Source organism: Macadamia integrifolia, chromosome 2 (assembly GCF_013358625.1).
Source record: "Macadamia integrifolia cultivar HAES 741 chromosome 2, SCU_Mint_v3, whole genome shotgun sequence".
In the NCBI taxonomy this organism is placed as follows: Eukaryota; Viridiplantae; Streptophyta; class Magnoliopsida; order Proteales; family Proteaceae; genus Macadamia; species Macadamia integrifolia.
Genome location: NC_056558.1, coordinates 21740999 through 21762128, shown reverse-complemented (window position 1 = coordinate 21762128; position 21130 = coordinate 21740999). Strand labels below are relative to the sequence as shown.

At 36.7% G+C, this 21130-nt stretch overlaps 1 protein-coding gene and 1 pseudogene across 1 annotated transcript; both read right to left on the bottom strand.

Annotated features, from left to right (window-relative positions):
* Positions 1–6108: 6108 nt before the first annotated feature.
* Positions 6109–14546, bottom strand: LOC122062769 (putative 12-oxophytodienoate reductase 11). Its single transcript, XM_042626418.1, has 5 exons — positions 14287–14546; positions 13205–13345; positions 12957–13087; positions 10207–10383; positions 6109–7062 (listed from the first exon to the last, which is right to left on the bottom strand). The coding sequence occupies exons 1-5, from the start codon at positions 14364–14366 to the stop codon at positions 6470–6472; spliced, it is 1122 nt and encodes a 373-aa protein (XP_042482352.1). The 5' UTR covers positions 14367–14546; the 3' UTR covers positions 6109–6469.
* Positions 14547–15784: 1238 nt separating this feature from the next.
* Positions 15785–20758, bottom strand: LOC122062759 (annotated as a pseudogene).
* Between the last annotated feature and the right edge of the window lie 372 nt (positions 20759–21130).

The window sequence follows — 21130 nt, the reverse complement described above, 5'->3', positions numbered from 1 at the left end:
CTATTACAAAATAAAAAAAAAAAGTAAATGCAGCCTTAGAGCTTGGGATTTTTATTATTATTATTATTATTTTATTTTATTTTATTTTTTAAAATCTTCGACTCACTACTCTGTTCAGGAGCATAGTGTATGCTAAACCCTGCTTGTAAAATTATAAAATGATATATCTACCCCCTGTTTTGGAGGAGAGATATTCAGGGAGCACTAACATACGCTATTCTCCCAAATAAATAAGATTTTTTTATTGGACAATTCCTATCAAGTGCCCATGGACCAACTAGGATGACAGTCCAAAGGCTTCGCAAGGTGTCCCAACTCAAGAAAGGGAGCCAGCAAGGGAAAGAGGTAGGGGGACTCGAACACAAAAAATGCCCGATAAAAGGCTGCTTTGATAAGTAGTTCCTAACCAACTGCACTAGGCAAATGTTGACCAGATAAATAAGTCAATCCCCAGATTTTATTAAGGCCTTCTTTGTTCATTGTAAAATTACCTATGAAAAAGATATTTGCATACCATTTTTTGTCCAAGTATAGTTTTCTTATTTTTATTGTATTTGAGCAACAAAACCTGTTTTAAAGGATTTTTTTATTTTATTTTTTTGTAATAGGAGATTTTTCTTTTTATTTTTTATTTTTCATTAACTATGGGTATCCAAGCCAGTCCCGCAGGCCCATACTGATCCCACAATCGTATGAACTGGGTCATACCGAGGTTGAATGAGAATCATTCAACTTTCACTGAAAGTAGTGAAGAGCACTAAACACCCCCGTGTGAGTGGCCCAAGGTGTGTCTAGTGAAAGTCGAACTCAGGACATTCGAATTTATAACTCGTATCAAGTTCGTTGTTCACCAACTACGTTACCCCCAACATCTTCAAATTTACAAAATTTAAAGACATTTTTTATAATTCACCTAGGGCATAGAGTGTACGGACTTATATCCGTCGGCCTTTTTGCCTAGTTCACCTTTTAAACTTCTCTTTCATGCGCAACCTAAATTTTGACAAGGCAAGATGTTAAATGGGGTGGTCTTCACGTTTTGATGTTTGCTTTTGTGACAACAAAACCTTAAATTTTAGGGTTTAGTGTTTGGACCAATTAGCTTCTTTTTTTTTTCACTTCATGGTAGTGGTGAACTCAAGATATGTTAAGTCAACATTCTCCACCTCCCTTCCATTATTTTTTCTAGACAGGAAGAATCTTTCAAATCACAGTCCATTCAATAGGAGCCCTCAATTAGATCCTCTCATATATATACTCTATATTATGGGATGCAAGTAACCATTTAACAATGGACATGTAATGAAAACATAATATTTGTGCTTTAAGGTATAAAGTGTAGGGTCCCTCTAGAAACCAATAGAAAGCACCATTTTTATTTAAAACCTCTAGTGTTGGGGGCTCTGATAAGATAGCCAATGCCCTTTATGCAAATGATGTGTATCTTCAATGTTCTCACTAGTGAACCTTTTGCCTACACTAGATTGCTCATAGCATGCCATTAGATAGCTCATATTATGCGAGTGTAGAACTGAATCTTATACAGAAGAATGCTCTCGCAGTCCTCTACTAATGGCTTCTCATATCTCCACTTTTATTAGTATTCACGTTGGTGTAGAGGTCAAATGACCACGGAGCATTCATTTCCCTGAATGTTATTTATCATTTGCAAAATCAAAGATTCCAAATTAGTGTTTTCTGGTTGGTGTCTATAGTCTTCGATACAGACTCTAGTTCATTATGTCACAACCCAAAGCTATATTCCATCATTGTTTTTTTTTTCTTTTAATCAAATTCCACCACTATTGCTAAAAGATAAATTGTACAACACGACGTGTGGGTGTGTGTATATATATAAACATATATATATATATATATATATAGAGAGAGAGAGAGAGAGAGAGAGAGAGAGAGAGAGAGGGTTTCAAAAAGTGGCATAACAGATAGTGGAGGTCATTTCATGTGAGGACAATTAATGAGCTCATTTTATATGAGGAGGATGCAATATTTTCATCATGTATGGGCTAACATCCAGTTATTCTACAGGTATGGATTAGTAGAAGGATGTTGACTGATGATGAACTTGATTGGATAGAACTTATCATGGAAAGTGATCTCTCTAATGGGTTCATTGGTTTTTCTTAAAGTGTAGAGTGTATGTGAACCTATTAACAATTGAATTTATTATGGGAGAGGCATCAATTGTTTTGTCTGACAGGATTAATCTCTACTCTCAACTTATATATGTTAGCAATACCCATTAGTTTCTAACCCTAACAATTGTATAGAGAAGTAGACAAGATCAACAGTGAGAGAAAACCTACACTGACAAAAGAGCTCAACTTAGTTGGCAAAAGCCAACAACTCATGATTAAGGGGTCGTGAGTTCAAATTCTCTCCCAAACTCTCTTTGGGCCCTATCACAATAGAAAAAAAAAAAGTTGCACTACATTTAAAAAAATTGTTATGTTTTATGAAAATTGTCAAATCAATAGATTAGGGGTTTAAATGATTTAGGTTTGTTTTGAAAATTTACACATGGCGAATCCAAGCCTTAATTAACCCATCTTCAAAATGACAATCAAAAGGTCACAACAATCCACATCACCCCCCACCCCACACACAAAAAGAATAGTTTACACAGCGACTGAGAAATCTTCTATCTTTTTTTTTTTTTTTTTTTTTTTTTTTTTTTTTTTTTTTCTCACATAATACCAAATCAGAGACTAGATCATGTTATTAATTAAGCATGTCCATAATCCCTCTCGAAAAGTGGGAAATATAGTCATCAAGTGTCCTACAAAAAGCTGCCACTTTTGTTAATGTCTATATTGATGGCTTAAAGTTTAAACAAGTGATCATGATGGAAGGTACTTTACATGCCAATGGCAATAAATTATAAGACTGGAAAAATCAATGGGAACTTTAAGTTCTATGTTTTTCCATTGGTTAATCCATAATAGTGCCTTAGTGTATGTTACATCAAACTTACATAATCATTCTTCTCTTTCTTTGAAGCATAATCTTCTAAGCAGGACTGGCATGAATTGAAGAATCCTTCATTCAGCACAAAAGCCAACAGGCTTAAATCCAAAAACATTAACAAAATATGAAGATGGGATTGGATCCCAAAACTGAGGTACCATATCCCAATTAATTAATCACCAATTTGTAGGCATCTTCATAATCAAGAAATGAACCATTTAACTTAGGAGAGAGCTTCTGAGCCATTAAATTAGGTATTGTCCACCAATAATGTTCTATATTCCTCAAATATATGAATTATTATTATTATTATTATTATTTTTATGTGACTGATTAAATTAACTCAGAACACGGTGTGCCGACCAATAACTAGAGCGAATCTGTCCTCCAAGATTCTGTAAACACACTTTAATCAAATAATTAAAGAAAATATACCTTCACTTTATTTTTAAATATGAGAAAGCTAATCTCACTTTAGTTATAGAGGTTGCTTAGAAATATTGATTTTGTCACCACCTTTATTTAATAGAAGATATGCATGTGTGCTACAATAACTTCAGAAATATTTTAGTCAAAGACAGAAGAGAGAGAGAGAGAGAGAGAGAGAGAGACTTTAGTAGTTTGGAAAAAGTAGGCAATTAGAGCATGTAGATAAATGTTTAAATTTCAGTCTAGGCTGAAACAAAAAGACTTTGAAATTTCATTTGGAATTTATCTGAATTTTTTTTTTTTAATTTAATTCATGGAATTTTTCATTCATGCATCCTTAGTTTATTGGAAAGCTATGAAAGCTTTTTTTTTTTTTTTGGTAAAGCTATGAAAGCTATGACCTACATATCAATGAAGTTTATATCCCAACTAGACACACCAAATGCCATAGTAATTTAGGTTGAGATGCAAATTAAAACAAGGAGTGACGCTTAATCTCAAAGCCACAAAGTAATTTAGGTATGGGTTACCAATTCCCTGTATAATCTGTTATGGAAAAGACCCCTACCCAGTCCTAAACCACTGTAGTAGATTATTTGGCACTCATTTTCATGGTCAAGTTTTCAACATTAACATCTATCCACCCTGGATAGTCAGTTTACAAATGATTCTTTTATTCCTAGCTTGATTACAAAGTTTGTTTTTTTTTTTTCTTTTTTACAAATTCATATAGCCGACCCCATTTAATTGAGAAAAGATTGAGTTGTTGTTGTTGCATCTTGTGTGATAGTCTGTGATGGGAGTTTCAAATCTTCTTCTTTTATGGCAGGTTGGCAGTGGTTCTATTCTTAAATGGAACTTGTGTTTGTGCCTTCTTAAACTACGGTTATGCAGAGAACACAGGATTCCGAAGCCAACGGAATTCTCAAAGAACTGCAGCAAGCAAGACTATTAGGTCTCATCATTGCCACCATCTGGACTGATTGGGAGGAGTTAATAAAGTTTTTGCAACAGGATGAAGGAAGTTTGCTGTGGAAGGTGTTTTCTTTTAATGTTCCTAAACAATTTAACTCTTTAAACATAGAGAGAAAAAAACAAAAATATGCTATCTATGGCTCACCAATTAGCTAGGAGAGCTAGTGGACTTTGTAAAATTTATCCACATAGCTGATATAATGATGGACCACTTTCAAAGTATCTACAATATGATTTTTAGGAGAAGACTGCATATTGGGGCTTAATGAGTCAAGGCTACAAGTTGTGGCTAAAGTATCCAAACCCTGTTTGTCATTAGGATAGATAATAGAACTTATGAAGTTGGAGTAAAGAAGGGACATTCAAAATGGGATGGCAATAGATGATGTTGGGTCATCTCAAAGTTCAAATCTAGCCAAATTGTATCTCAGGGGATCACCCTTAACCTGGCCTGTTTCATGATCATGTCAAAGATCCCAACCCTAACATCATTTAAGGGAAAGAGGACCCTGAGCAAGGCACAAGAGGATCACACCAATGAGATGCAACAAGGTGGTATCATAGATAAGAGGGCAGAAAAGTCATTTCATAGTTCCACCTACAAACCTACTAAAGGTAACCTTTCCCAACCAAATGGTAGCTTAGGTGGTTGACCCAAATCCAGACAGTAATAAGCATTTGTGATGGCCAAAGTTAGCAACAAAGTCTGGTTTTGAAACAAAAACTGGTCCTACAAAATAAATAAATACAATATCTTTGAGATTCCATTTCAGTTGAAAGCAATAATGCCTCTATAACTAAAGCCAGCATCTCCACTCCATAACACATGAACAAAACCATCACCCATTCACTGCCCAACAACCTGTTGTTAACAACACTGCATCAAAATAAAGGCTTACAGACCTATATAGGGAAGAAACATAACAAAAAATATCTGACCATCCACACAAGTAACAAATTGCAAACACTACTGACCTCCAAGGACAATTAGATCACTCCATGTGACATCATAGGCAAATTCACAAATATTTCAGTGAACGACTGAATCATTATCAATTTGAAGAGTTTGAAGAAAGTTCATAGCATTTCAAAATTGCAAATAATTCAGAAAACAAATAATTTGTCCCAAAATATTATGAGTCTAGTAGATAATTCACTAATAGTTTCACCCAAAAATTTACAATATCTACAAAAACTCAAGAAGAATTAAGGAAATAGATTGATTTTAGACCCGAATTTAAAAAAAAATAATGTTTGATACAAAAAATAAATCAAAATAAGCCGTATATTTTAAAATGGAAAAGAACTAGCAGTGTTATAGTTGTTCACTTTGCATAATTTGGTGGTTACAAGTTTCAAAGTGCACTGTTTTGATGATATTCAAATGGGGACTAAGCCATGGATTTTAATCCATCTTAACTTGTTGAGTTACCTTTCCTGTCCTAAATCAAGTATCTCCAGTCCAAGTACTAGATATAGATAATAGGTTAGCCTCTGTTTTTGTCAAAGGCAGACATACTCCAACACAAGATGCAACCACAAGGGATTCAAATTTTCTGCATAAAAATGCTTTATAGTCATTGGCCATTGAACTTGTGGCATTAAAGAATTGAATACCAATGCAAACCACAGAGAATTTGGGGAAAATATAAGTTCGGTAATGTAAATAAAGCTTAACCAGAATCCATGAAGAAGAGAAATAAGAGAGAGAAAAAGAGATTGGGGAGAAAGGCTTGTGCGATAGGTGATAAATTACCTATCATCCAGCTATTCTCTTTATATTGAACTTGAAACAATTACATAATATGAGGACTCTAATGTGAGTAGAACTCTAAAGCCTAAAATGAAAGTCTACTAACAAAGACAACTTGTGACAAATACCATCTCGTGGTATAGAGGTCTATGGGCACCCTCAACTGACACACACTCTACCAGATACTTTGAACCAAATGGTATGTCCTTGTTGCATATTCATTGGTTTGAACATTTATTCTCCACTTCTACACTAAATAAAGATCCCTCAAGCAAGGAAAGAAATAAGACAACTATCACATACTAGCCTCTGCTTACTTCTCCGTGTTTAAACTGTAGATTCTAGAAATGGATAGTCTGTGTAACCAACAACAGGATCAGAAATGTAAAAGGTCTCTCTATTGTACTTGTTAAGGGGAGCATCAAGCTCAAATCTCTTCGGCAAATCTGGATTAGCCAAGAACAATCGACCATAAGCAACAAGATCTGTACAATTATTAGCAATAGCTTTGTTCCCATCATCCCTGTCAAATCCTCCAGCAGCAATAAAGGTTCCATTGAAAGCTCTTCTCATGGGTAGGAGACTGTGTGGAGTTTCACCGATAACTCCAACAGCTTTCATCCTTGGCTCAACCATGTGACAATAGAGAATCCCATATTTGTTGAGGGATTGAGCCATGTAAAGGCCTAGAGCTTCTGGGTTTGAGTCTCCAGCCTCCATATAACTGGCAAAAGGTGAGAGCCGAATCCCAACTTTACCAGCTCCAATCTCATTGACAATGGCCTCAACTATTTCAAGAGGGAAGCGACAACGATTTTGCAGGGTTCCACCGTATTCATCTGTTCGGTCATTAACTTGGTCTTTCATGAACTGCTCAAGTAGGTAGCCATGAGCTCCATGGATCTCAACTCCATCAAATCCTATACAACAAGAGAATTAGTCCAGTGAAGCAAGTGTGTAAGATCATTAAATAATAAGCACACAATAAATGGATTTAGCCACACAGAAATATACTTCCCATAGAAGGCGAATGACAATGTTCCAACAACTTAAACCAAAATATCACCAAGATGAGTATGGAAGCCAAGAAAATACATGGATATACAGTCTAAAGTTCTAAACCTTAAATGGAGGCTCTAACCACGGACATTTGATATAGAACAAATTAACTGTTGGCAGATTTCTTAGGCGAAGCAGATTTATTAAATACTTTTAGGTATCAATAATTAGATAATTACATCATTAATGGATTTAGCCATAAAGTAGGCTATAAATGAACTGGATATTATACGAAGCTGTATTCAAATCCGGACTGTTCCTCCTGAATGGATATGCTGACATGCTATCCGATTATTTATAGCATATCTGATTAATAATAAACAGACTGATATCGGAAAAACCATATCCAATTCGATCCATATATATATTTTCTATGTATTATACATATATGATAAATAAATGTGATATATATGGTACAACAACAACAAGAAGCCACATGGATCCTTGCTCTCCAATCAGCTCTGTTTGAAGCCATACAAGATACGAGACCTAAGCTAAGCATGTCTTTCTTCACCACTTCTCCTATGTGACATAAATGGTATTATATGTAATATAAGGTTATATAAATGACATGTAACATAACAAAAGGGGTAATTGAGGTGAAAGATTTTAAAATGAAGAATAAATAAGTGAAAAACAAGTGTAAAAATAGGAGGTAAGAGAGGATTTAAAACATAGCCATTTTAACCAGATATGGATAATGGATCTGAATATGGATTTCATATCCATTGGATATTTTAGTTAGATATCTGGTTAAATAAACGGACCGAATAAGATGTAGCTATTTGGCCCATATTTGGTCTGTTTATAGTCCTACCACAAAGAAATATGCCGCCCACTGATGGTGAATGACAATGTTACAAAATGTCACCAAAATGAGTAAGAAGGCCCAGAAAATACATTGATATATAATCTGAGTCCTAAACCTAAAATTGAGGCTCGAACCATTGATATATGATCCATTACAAAATAAATTGGCAGATGGCTTAGGAGAAACAGAAACAATTAGTTGTTTTTTAAATATCACAGATGTTGTCAGGACTCAGGAGTAGGCAAGCAAATTGATGGATCTGAAAAGAAAATAAGATCAGAAATTTGGTGGCTTAGTTTTGGTGCAATTGTAGCTATCAAGGAGTTCAAGAAGGAGATGTTTTAACTTTCATGAAAGGAAGAGCAAGTTAATGGTTGGTACATGAGCAAGAAAGTTTCAGAAGTTCCTACACTTATATTCTAAGTTCAACAAGCTTTGTATTTTTAACTACCCTTTCTCCATGTGGATAATAACATGGTGTTACTAGCTTCTATTATAAAAAATATTAACTGTAATCACTCGGGAGATAATACACTAAAAGTCACGTAAATCAGAAAACCAAAATATCCCACTGGATTTTCTTCAAGACTACTTAAAAGCTAGTTAAGGATGCATTTAAAATCATCCACATTTAATTTCTCTTATAACTGAAGGGTTAACACAGCTGAAATCCAACTAATATATATATATATATATATATTTTCTAATGACTAACCAAAAGTACTTGTCTTCTTCAAGGATAAAAAGTCAAATCATAAAACAACATATTTGATGTAAAGTATCCTAGAATGTTTGTATCCTTTCTTTTCTTTGATGAGGGTAACATACGGACATATAAATCTCTTTTTTTTGGTATTCATAAGTGGACAGTGGTATTGCAGCATTTCTTGTGTTTACTAGTCATAGTTTAAATTGTAAAATATTCAACATTAATTTCAGCCGTACTTTTAATTCTTTTTCAATCAGTAAATTAATTGAATTCAGGCAATGCTCAAGAAATCAAGCCCAGATGAGTATGAAGAACTGAGGTGGGAAAATGATGGAGTTTGTTCAAAAAGAGCTTATTCAAGTGAGCATCAGCCCTTTCCACTGGAGATGTTTATGGCAGAGAAAATTGGTACTAAAACTTGAATGCTAGAAATGATAATGAAACTTAGGTCCATGTCATGAAAAGTGAAGTTCTGGTTAGACAATTCTAGCTCATTTTATTTTAAAATTTAAATTTTAAACGAATAACAAGGGAAATGAGATGCGAGCTGGCCAGACAGGTGTATCAGTACGGGGCATCTTAGTAGCAACGAAGGACAACCATGACTCAGCCGTAGAGGATTCGATCTCTGTACTGTGCCAAGGCTCGAGGTTAATGGTGTTGGGTTAGGAGCATTTTCAATATTCTTCTTTTCCTCTTTGTCAAGACGAAAAAGGAAACCAGCAACCAAGCAATGGCTGAGCTAGCTAATCTATGACCACTCTCTCCCAGTGGTTGAGCTACTCGTAGACCACCTGATTTACAACCAGCCTGTGGTCGAGCTGATTGTAGAGCACTGTTGCGCTAACGCAGCAAGAAAAGCGCTAACGTCACAACTATAAACTGGCATGCTAACGCGTGCAGTAATAAAGCTATTGTCCTTCTTTAATTATACCAAAATGAGTATTGAGGAACCTATCTATGCATTTGGGAAAATAGGCTTATAGGTTTTACACATAAAATTTGGAAACAACACAATATCAAGGAAAATATGCTGTTTGCCGATCAGGTTATGAATAATGAATTGCATAGAACAAGCTACACTATACAAGCAAAAGCTAGATCTGAAAGGAATCGTAAAGAAGTAACATAAAGCAGTTTGTCTATTCAAAGTTTCAAAGGCAATCGATCAATGTATTTCACTACTATTTTTCATATTTTTATGTTCCAATTTTCCTTTTTCATGTATTTACTGAAGGAAAACCTTTATCCTTACTAAAATATACTTTATTCAAACATATTGGAGGAATAACTTGTATTTATACTGCTTCCAAAAGATAATTATGCTAGGATTTTCAAAACCATGTGCCATTTTTCAGGATCACACAGTAGTTCTTTCAATAGAGTTTAACTCTCCAATTTTGGCCAATCAACTTCCAATAATTTTTTTAAGCTTTAAATTCCTTTCCACATTTGACGAAATTTAAATTTCTTTCAAAACCTTACCAGCTTCTATTGCATTTCTAGCAGCAATTCTGAAATCATTGACAATATGAGGGATTTCATCTAGCTTTAACGGTTGTGGAGGTGTGAACTCCACTACATCAATGCCATTGGCACGAACTGAAGGCTTCAGTGGTTTGGTAGTTGATGAGATTGGAGCTTGTCCATTTGGCTGATAATCTGCATAAAGTGACTGTGTCAGGAAAGTTGAGAATCATGACTATGACTAAAACTTTCAATGGAATCTTTTCGGTCAATCAACAAGAAGAAAATATTTAAAGGGAAAATCTTGTTGTAACCAAAGTCACTTATTTTCCCTTTCAGTATAACACAATTCTTTTGTCGATGAGGGTAAATCCTATCATTTCACATAGACACTAACAGTTTTTGAAAATTATACATAATGATAAGTCAGTTTAGAGAGCAAGCATCGGCGCAACAGTAAGGTTGCTCCAATGCGACTTAGTGGTAGCGGGTTCGAGTTGGGAAACAGCATGAACACAAAGCGGGGGTAAGGCTGCATACATTATAGAGGCCCCTCAGTCAAAGCAGTGGTGGGAGCGTCGTGCACTAGGTACACCCTTTTTTTTATATGATTAGTCACTTTCAAATTATTTTGAATATCCTTTTTTATCCTTGACTTACAAAAGTTTTGGGAATAAGAAAATGGGCAATCAAAAGAAGGTTAAAACTTCTCACTTCACCACCTTGGTGACAACAAGGTGCACCCATATTTAAAATATCCATAAAAAAAATGTACTTATGTAAATCATCAACTATATCAATAATAGCACAGGTATCCTTCACACAAAAAATTAACAAGAGTAATTCATTTCAAATTCATACATCATGTACAGCAGATAATGTAATGACCCATCATCCCAAAAGCTTGAAGCAAACAACTATCTCCTTTTCTTTTTTTTTTTTTTTTTTTTTTTGAACATCAATTCTGTGGGTGTAGAATGAGATAACTGGGTTTTATGATTATTGGATTCTTCAATAGGCCTAATAACGGCAATGTCATGTAAGAGGGTACATTAAGTTGATACTCGAATATCAACCTAGTTAATCAAAAGGCAAAGAGACTTCAGAAAAAAAAAGGGGTGGGGGGGGGAAGGAACTTTCACATGTCATGGACAGCTAAAAGTGTTTGCGGGGCCAAAGAAAAATTTTCTGGACTTTACAGAATATTTAGATGTTCTGTGAATCTTCCCCTCTCTCTATAAAACCAAAATGATGAGTAATTTATTCATTTAATTTAAGAGAAACATGATAAGATTGCAATTAGCAAAAAAGTTTTGCTAAAGGTGCAAGAAAATCAAGGAAGAAACCACTCCAACAAAACACAAGGACTTAGTCCTTGGACTCGGCGAAAAAATCACCAACTGCCAATCCAATCCCAAGTCAACTCAAGCCAACAATGCACAGATAGGCCAAGTTTGGACATAACAGTGGGGGTTAGCCAGGCCTGGTCAACTAAGTTCTTGGGGGGATTGACGAGTCAACTTGGGATCAGGATCCAGCAATCCCAAGTTCACAGGCCAATATGATCCTAATCTCCAAAAACCATCGTATAGCCTAAGCTATTCAAACAAACAAAAAGACAAATGAAGAAACCCTGGGGATTACTATATTGATACAATTCATATGTCTCACAGAGTGGCAACCAATCCCCCCTGAAGCTCATAGAATTAGACAATGTCAACTTCATACAAAACCCATCCAAGGACAATTGCATAGACATGAAAATGTACCACATAATATTGGATAACTCACAACTGTAAGCATGGGTATGGGCATCTTCTTCCACACACAAATTGTAAAATTATAAGCCATTCAGATCCAACTAATTCACAGTCAGATTGTTGTTAAAATCAAACAATCAACAGCCAATAAATCCTTCATCATAATTTTTTTCTGACTTCTTTGATCAAGAACCAAATGCACTCAATTGCCATTAATCTCATTGCTGCAATCATGATGTAAAACCAATAAATCCTACATCGTATACTCCTTTCCTAACTTCTTTGATAAAGAGCCAAATGCACTCCACTGGCATAAACTCATTGCTGCCACTATGATGTACATTGGCTTCATTTTGCAGATTAAGTACAACCACTCTTTGAACTCCCTCTTTAGTTGGACGGTTGATTTTTTAGGTTATGCCTTGGCCAAACAGGTTCTAAACCTTGAACTCTGGAGGGAAAAAAAAATCTACTATATGGGATGATCTTTTTTATTATGTTCAGACTCTTCAGTATAAATTATCCAAAACCTTCAAAATATTTAGATACAAAAGACAATAGTCTACTGAGGTGTCAAAAGAAACACCTTTGAATCTGTAAGCATGGAAAAAATTTAAACCCAGAATTATATCAGAGTAAGATTATTCAAACTCACCTGAGAAAGGTGATATTCTGCAATGCATAAGTTGATATCACAGACGGAGCTGTTAAAACTTGGCACATGAAAATATAGTCATTGGGAAGGACCATCATTCAGATGGAAAAGACTAATATGTTTTGAATAAACTACAGTGTGTTGCAGTTTAGCACCACTGATTTTCAAAAGGAGGTGTGATTGTGCACATTCAGTACTACTCAATTTGTCAATCCAGAAAGGATAGTCAATAAATTGTCTAATGGAGGGAATTAAGTTAATTCAACGGCCTAGTGAAACAAAAAATTAAGGCTATTTTATCAGCATGAAATATTGAAAAAAGAAGAAAAAGGTACTCTGAATCAAGAAAATACCAGAACTAGATACCCTTCCCACATGCCAAATCTGGCAAAAGAAGATACCACCCTTTGCATGAACAGCATCCACTATAGGTTTCCAGGCTTCCACCTGCTCTTTTGTCCAAATTCCAGGTGTATATGGGTACCTTCCATTGAGAGGAAGAATAGATAAATAAATATACTTTGAAATAAAGGAAAATATACAGAAAGTTTTAAAACTTCGGTTTTAGAATGAAAAATAAAATCTGTAGAAGGCATTATACCCTTGTGCAGTGTCAGAAACACCTGTGGCTTCACTTATGAGAAGTCCTCCTTTGGTGGTTCTCTGAGAATAATACAAGATAGCATGTGGCTGAGGGATGTTGTTGTAGGACCTCTGCCTAGTCAAGGGAGCCAAAACCACTCTGAAAGTTCATAGAACAAGTAAGGTTTCTTATTTCAAGTGCTGTAATTTCTCAATTAAGATGATGTAATAAACCAGCAGACCAGCAAGATGGAAGTTGATTTTCAAGAAACTCAAAATAAGGGAGTCATCAAATCCATTGTTTCATATTATCTACTGCTCACAACGGGGAAAAGTAATACAGATGAAAGAAGACTATCTTTGAAATGAGAATGAAACAATGCAGCTGTATATTTTTGGAATACCCATGATAGTCCCTCCTGGTGTTTGGATGGTGAAGTCTCACAGCTACGAAGCAGTTATAACTCCAAAAGACAGAGTAATATGACAGCTATCTAAATGACTCAGTAATTTCTCAATGGAGAACATGCATGCAAAAAAGAGGGGAAAAGGAGCTCAGATTAGGTTAAGAGATATTCCAAATCTTTGTGGAAGATCTCTTTCAGCACTAACTAGGAGTTGAGAGAAGTCCTTATACGGGGTATTGTTGTCACTGAATGGCACAATGGAAGGTCTTCCATTATTTCCTACAAGTGTATTGACCAGAAAACACAATGAGAATTCACATTCATCAGATCCTCATTGATCCGATAGGAAATGAATGCAGAAACCTATGTTGGAAGTCTGAAACCAAAAATAAAGCAATTAACTACATATCTCTCTACTAAATAGTAGAAATCTAAAAATAATTAGACCCATAGATTCCATTATCAAATAATTATATTGTCAGGGATCCAAGAATTTGAAGGTAAAAAAAAATAAACTGCTACAAATTCAATTCCAGTAAATATCTAATATAAATGGTTGAATACAATATCTAATGGAATAAATGAGATTTCAGAGTTATTTACACTTCAAATTTCTAGATATTTAACGGAAACCCAAGTTCTTTCAGCTCTAGAAAACAAGATAAAATCAGACAGATTGGTTTGAATGACAGACCTGTGAGAAAGTTGGAACTTTCCCATCTTGTATGGAGTGAGGAGAGGGAGAGGGAGAAGGGTAACTCCAACACTGGCCATATTTGATGATTCTTCTGAGCTTCCCGGGCTCCTACTCTGTCATCGTCTCTTTCATTTATACTTTCCTCAGTGTTCATGGACGTAATGGGTGACGCATATGGACAATATGTATGTAGACAGAGATCGAAGAAGAAGAATCAAATTAGCCTTAATTTTGACACGTTTCCACTTAGTTTGATTAATTTTGGTATGAACTATGAACTCGACCAGATTCATGCTCAATGGCTTCCAAAATTTCTGGATGTATCTTATTCCCATGAGACTTTTTTGACGACGAATGACCAAACTCGCCCCAGCGATGTTACAAATTTGTCCAAGAATTTCCATAAAATATATTTTTTGAGAATTCTATATGATGATATTAAATTTTATCATTTAATTATGGGTTAATTTTTAAATTAATATATTTTCGTAAGCCGCGAGTCGGGGTGTCAATTGGTCAGTTTGGTTTGGTTTGGTTTTGGTTGAGTTGAATTGATTTCGGTCTAGGAATCAGGGAGACCAAAACCAATCTGTTAAAGAACTTCGGTTTTCTGTCGATTTTGATTTTGATCAGGTTTGGTTTCAGTTTAGATTTTTTATTTCGATTTTTCAATATTGGATTAATACTGGTTTATATCGATTTATTATTGAACTTGAACCATAATGAAGTCTTACATTCATAACTTATAGTGATAAGATTTGATAAAAAAAAAAAAAAACACTTTAAATTTATGATTAAATCATGTCTGAGAATCTTGTCTCATTTCTGTTCTTAATATTACATTTTTATTTCCTATGTTCGTGTCGTAATGAGGTGATTAAAAAAAAAAAAAAAAGGCCTAATCCTAGGAGGTTGATTAATTGGAGTCATTCTTATATGGATTAATGATCATAAATTTCCGGTTATTTCCGAGTAATTTTTTATTTCTAGTGATGTTTGTGATCTATCTTCTAATGAGTACCAAAGGCTATCAGAATAGAAGTCTAATTTTGTCATTTGTGATGGCAAAATTTGACTCAAGAGCAGGACTGTAGGGTGGGCTTCTATTTTCAGTTAATAGTCTCATCTTGTAGCAGCATATATGAATTATGGTTTTGCAAAGAATGCCTCAGAATCAGAACTTCAGGGACTGTATCAAAGTTCACAGACTTCAAAGAATCAAGGGTTGACTCAATTAGAAGTTTGGATGGATTACCAAGAGGTAGTGAATTGGTTAATACACGTAATGAGTAAGGATGGTTGTGGGAGATCTTGAGTTTGCTTTATGATATTTTTGGGTTAATAAATTTTTTTAAATTTGTCTACATTGTTAAAATACTAGGTCTATAAAAAGTATGTTTTTACTCAAATAAATAAAGCAAGGTCAAAGATAAAGGTATAAATTTAAAAAATTGTAAACAATGCAACCAAAATGCTTAAATAATTTATAGCTGCTATTAATTTCTCTCAAAATGGTTTGCGTTGCCTCATTGCTTTCATTATATTAAGGGTACCTTACCTAGTTGACACTATATTAACATGTTACTAATCAATCTTAACTGTTGCAACTGGTGGTGTGCTTTGGAAGCTAACAAGAGAATGGTATGCCCCATTGGGTCTCCCATTGGGTCCCTTAGCCAAAAGACCCAATTGAGTCCCTTCCTTCACCACCTTCCCCTTCTCCAACACCACAATAAGATCACAGTTCTTAATAGTGCTATGCCGATGAGCCACCACCACAATTGTCCTCCCAACCATCAATCTCTCCAACGCCTCTTGCACAACCACCTCTGATTGCCCGTCCAATGCACTCGTCGCCTCATCCAACAACAACACCGCCGGGTTCTTCAGTATCGCTCTTGCTATAGCTATCCTCTGCTTCTGCCCCCCAGACAATTGCACCCCCTGTCCCCGCACCTCATCTCGTACCCATCCTTCAATGACGCTAAGAAATCATGAGCGTTCGCCGTCTTTGCTGCTTCTATGATCTCTACTTCATCTATCTTCTCTGAAGCTCCTGGTTTTCCATACTCTATGTTCTCCCTAATGGTCCCAGAGAATAGTATCGGCTCTTGGTTCACCAACCCAATGTGTTTCCTCAATGACCTCAGGTGGTAGGACTTGATATCTCTTCCATCGAGCATCACTGTTCCTTTCAATGGGTCATAGAATCTCTCAATTAGACCTATAATAGTTGACTTCCCAGACCCACTCTGACCTACTAAAGCCATTGATTTCCCGGCTTCAATATTGAGTGATAAGCCCCTGATGACAATGATGTTTGATCTGGCTGGGTAAGCGAAATCCACAACGTGGATGTCCATGTGACCGGCCAACTCTTGGGTCTTGCAACCATTATTGTTATCTGGATCAATGCGGGTGACACGGTCTAGCACCGAGAATACCGTGGTGACAGCATCAGCTCCTCTAGCCTGATCAGTTGTCATGGCTCCAGCATCGGTGATGACACGGCCGGTGCTAACCAAGATCATGAAAGTCTGAATAAAGGCCTTGGAGGTGATATCGCCATGGGAGACAAGCCTCCAGCCATACCAAAAATCAAGGGCCCAAGTGCATGACATGAGAGACTGGGAGAGGGCGAGGCAAATGCCGGCAAACCAAGATTGGCGAATGTTCTCCTTATGTGAGGCTTCTTGGGCTTGGTCTAGCATGCTAAGGATTTGAGTCTGAGAGGAGAAAGCAATGACGGTTCGGAGATTGGAGATGGCTTCTGTGGCCAGCTTGCTGCTCTCATCTTGTGCTTTGATGCCCTTCTTAGACATACACTTGTGTACAATACGTCGGGTATAGAAGCAAGCGATGAGTAAAGGTTGGACCACGATCATTACAATTGCAAGCCTCCATGCAATAACCAGGCTCATGGTGCAAGCCACAGTAACTGCCGAGAAGGTCTGCACTAGGAGAGCCATCCGATCCCCCACCAATTATCTCACCTGAAAACAAAACAAAATTAGATTTCCCTTCTACCCCCATAAAAATTGAGTTGGAGCTTTTACCCAAAAAAAAAAAAGAAGATTGAATTTGTTCTTTTGCATCCTAGGAGGTTTTCCATTAATTCATGTTGTGCAACCTTCAAAGTGGGATGTGATTAAGCCACCAATCTTGGTGCCAATGCAATTCATGGTGCAAAGTCTTATTCTAATGCATAGTGGTTGGATTGGGTTGGAAATCAAACCATGGTTTGATCCTGACATTGATAAATATCCACAGATTTGGAGTTACTATTTTGTGTGTGTGTGTGTGAGAGAGAGAGAGAGATACCCCATTTGCATCATTGGCAAGCCTAGAACAAACAGCTCCAGTAGAGTTCTCATCCTCATCGAACCATCCGACCTCAAAAGTTAGTATATTGGAAAACATTTTCTCCCTCACCCTCTTCGTCAGATACTCACCCATGGCTGTGAAGTTGTAATGCTGGATTATGCTGATTGCAAATGAGAACACCGCCAGTGACGCAAAGGACAATGAGTACTTCATTGTCTGGTAGTTGATTTCTTTGTGTTCCGTTAAGAAGTAAATGGAAATCATAACCTCTATCACCAACGAGTACATTGGATGCACCACCCCAGACAACAATCCACTCACACATCCTACACTCGCTTTCTTCCACTCCGGAAGATTCAGGAGCAACAGCCTCCAAAACGATGGAACATGCAAGGTATTCTCATTCACTGTTGATGTAGCACCACTATCATCTTTGCCTTCTACTAACCTTGCAGAGCCAGACTCACTTAAATTGATGGAGTTTCTAGGATTGTTGCTGCTTTTGTGGTTGTTCCTATAGTCGACAAGGTTAAGGTTGGACGATGTCGATGCTATGGTGGTGGCATCTTCTTTCTTCTTCTCTGTCTGTTGGATTTGGATAAGTGAAGAATACAGTCCATTCTTGTCCTGGATCAACTTGTTGTGTGACCCAGCCTCCATAACTTGTCTGTTTTTCACCCCAACGATCACATCCGCATTGAGAATTGTGGAAAGTCGGTGGGCAATAACGATCGTCGTTCGCCCCACAGCTGCCTTGTCTAGTGCTTCTTGGACAATTCGTTCAGATTCAGAGTCTAATGCGCTCGTTGCCTTGTCTAACAAAAGGATCCGAGGTGCTTTGATTATTGCTCTGGCTATGGCTATCCTTCGTTTTTGTCCTCCTAACATCTGAACCCCTCTCTCACCTACCTGTTGTTCACACACAAGTGATTTATTTATGTACTAGAATTTCATTATTTCACAATTGATGTACTTAGACCACAACTAGAAATTCACCAACCAACCTACCTGTGTATCATATCCTTGAGGCAATTGAGAAATAAAAAGATGTGCATTAGCAGCTTCTGCAGCAGCAACAACCTCCTCCATTGTTGCATCTTCTTTGCCAAAAATAATGTTCTCCTTAATGGAGGTTGCGAAGAGAACTGGTTCCTGGCTGACTAAACCCATCTGGGACCTCAGCCATTTAACCTGAAGCTTTCACTATTTACTCCTCCAAGTAATATCACTCCATTAAGTGGGCTATAGAACCTTTCTAATAAGGAAATAATGGTAGAGTTTCCTGAAGACTCAAGTCTTGGAGGATTAAGTCATCTGGTCTCGATGGGTAAGCGAATTTGACATTCTTGAATTCAATACCTCCCGAAAAAATCTCCAAAATTTCGCCTTCCAGATCTTCTGGATCAATTTTGGATACCCTCCTTATGACCTTCAATAAATGTTCTCCGGCTGAAAAAGCTTCAGACAAATATTTCAAGTTTGAGAGACCAGACCCTAATGCCCTGCTCAAGAAACCAAAACATAAATTAAGAAAAATTAAGAAAATACTAGTGAAACAGAAAATTGAAGCTTAAGGAAGAGAGAGAGAGAGAATTAAGAAAAATTATTACCGGCCACCAACAGAAATGCAAGCTCCAATGCTGAATACAGTGCCTCCCATCCCACCATGATACATGACTAATATGCTGCCATACCAAGAAACAACAGCCCACATAGCATAGATTGCTCCATTACTACCCATAGCCAAACCCTTGGCCAAGCCCTCCTTCAGACCTAATTTAAGAGACCCCTGAAGAGCTGCAGAGAACTCCTTCATTGTCTTTCCTTCTCCAACAAACGAGTAAACTGTCCTAATAGATGAGATCACCTGCTCGGAGTAAACTGTCCTAATAGATGAGATCACCTGCTCGGTGATATTGGCAGCTTTGTTATACTCTTCTCTGTTCTTCCTCGCTAAGCTGGTTAATATCCTTCCACAAATTATTCCTGCGATGACTAGAAGTAGGACAAATGGGAGCGCCATGAGGGCCAACTTCCACATTAGCAGGAATGCTACCATGTAGCTCCCTAAGAACATTGCCACATTCATCACAAAGTTTGGCACCTATTATAGATCCAACAATCTTATTAGAATAACATGTACTAATTGTTTCTATGTTTTTTGAGTATGAGACAAGGGTTTGCAGATATGAAGGATCGATTCTATGATTTGATTCAACTCAGATTTTTTAAGTTTAAAATCCTTGTTTTAACCTGGGTATTTATCCCCAAATATTTTACAATTTCACAGAGAATCATTCAGAGGAAAAAAGGAGAGACCTTTTCACTAATGGCCTCTTGGATGATGATAATATCATTGGAGACACTTGAAATCACTTCAGCAGTGCTTGAGACTTGAAGATCAAGCTAACCCACTTCTTGCCTCAGCAAGGATTTTACATATTTGGCTCTCATCCTTGTTGCTTGTCTTTCCCCTGTTCTTGTCCAGCAATAACCTTCTGCAAGGCCAAAACTATAATCCATTACATATACATATCCCTCCAAACTACATGAACTAAAACCAAGTTGAATACTTACCCAAGAAGGCAACTAAGAAAGACCCACAAGCAATGTAGAGTATGATAACCACGTTCTGTAATCCAGAAAACAAATAAGAACAATGCGGATTGTTAATGTAGATTAAAAGAAAAAAAAATGATGTTCTTTCTGTTCATACTACCTGGTTGATATTGTGAACTAAGACATGAGAATCGGTGGTGACGGCAGTACCAAGATTGTTCATTATTCTACCCATAACGAACATCTTGATTGGGGTAATTAATCCATAGCAAACGGCGGCCAGAAATCCTACAATCATCATCAACACATCTATACTGTCCGCATTCATGAAAATAGTACTGATGGAGGAAGGGCTCTTCATCTTCTTCACCTATTTCGTCCTCTTCAATGCGGGTTCTTTCACGAACTTCTTAACTCTCCCTCTTTGTCTCACCCCCTCTTCTCCCTCTGTCTGACAACCTCTTCTCGCAAGTGATGGAAAACAGCTTGGACTCTCCCTCAGTATTTATAATCGTTTGTTTTTTCTTCTTTCTGGTGGGTAATCTGCGACCGAGATTGGATGAATGAAACAGAGAGATGTATGAAGACCCAAATTACCGTGAAGAACAACTACTCGTTTTCCTATAATCTCGCTTATAAGAGAACAGGAAGAGGAAGAACAAAACAAAAGAGAGAAAATAAAAACGATATAACAGAAGAAGTGTTTCCAAGGAGTGTAAAATAAAGAAGAGAATAAAAAAGTTTAGAAAAACGGAAAAAAGCAAAGTGAATCGGTATCGGTCTCTTCTAATTCGGATTGGTATCGGAGAGGATCAGCGTGTATCGGTTACTTTTACCCCTTGTTTTTTCAGAAAAAGTATGTGTTTTACTGTTTTATCCCTGAAATGATATGGGTAATCAATATGGATCGGTCAAGGATCGAGATCAATCTCAACCGATACCGATACGATACAGCCAA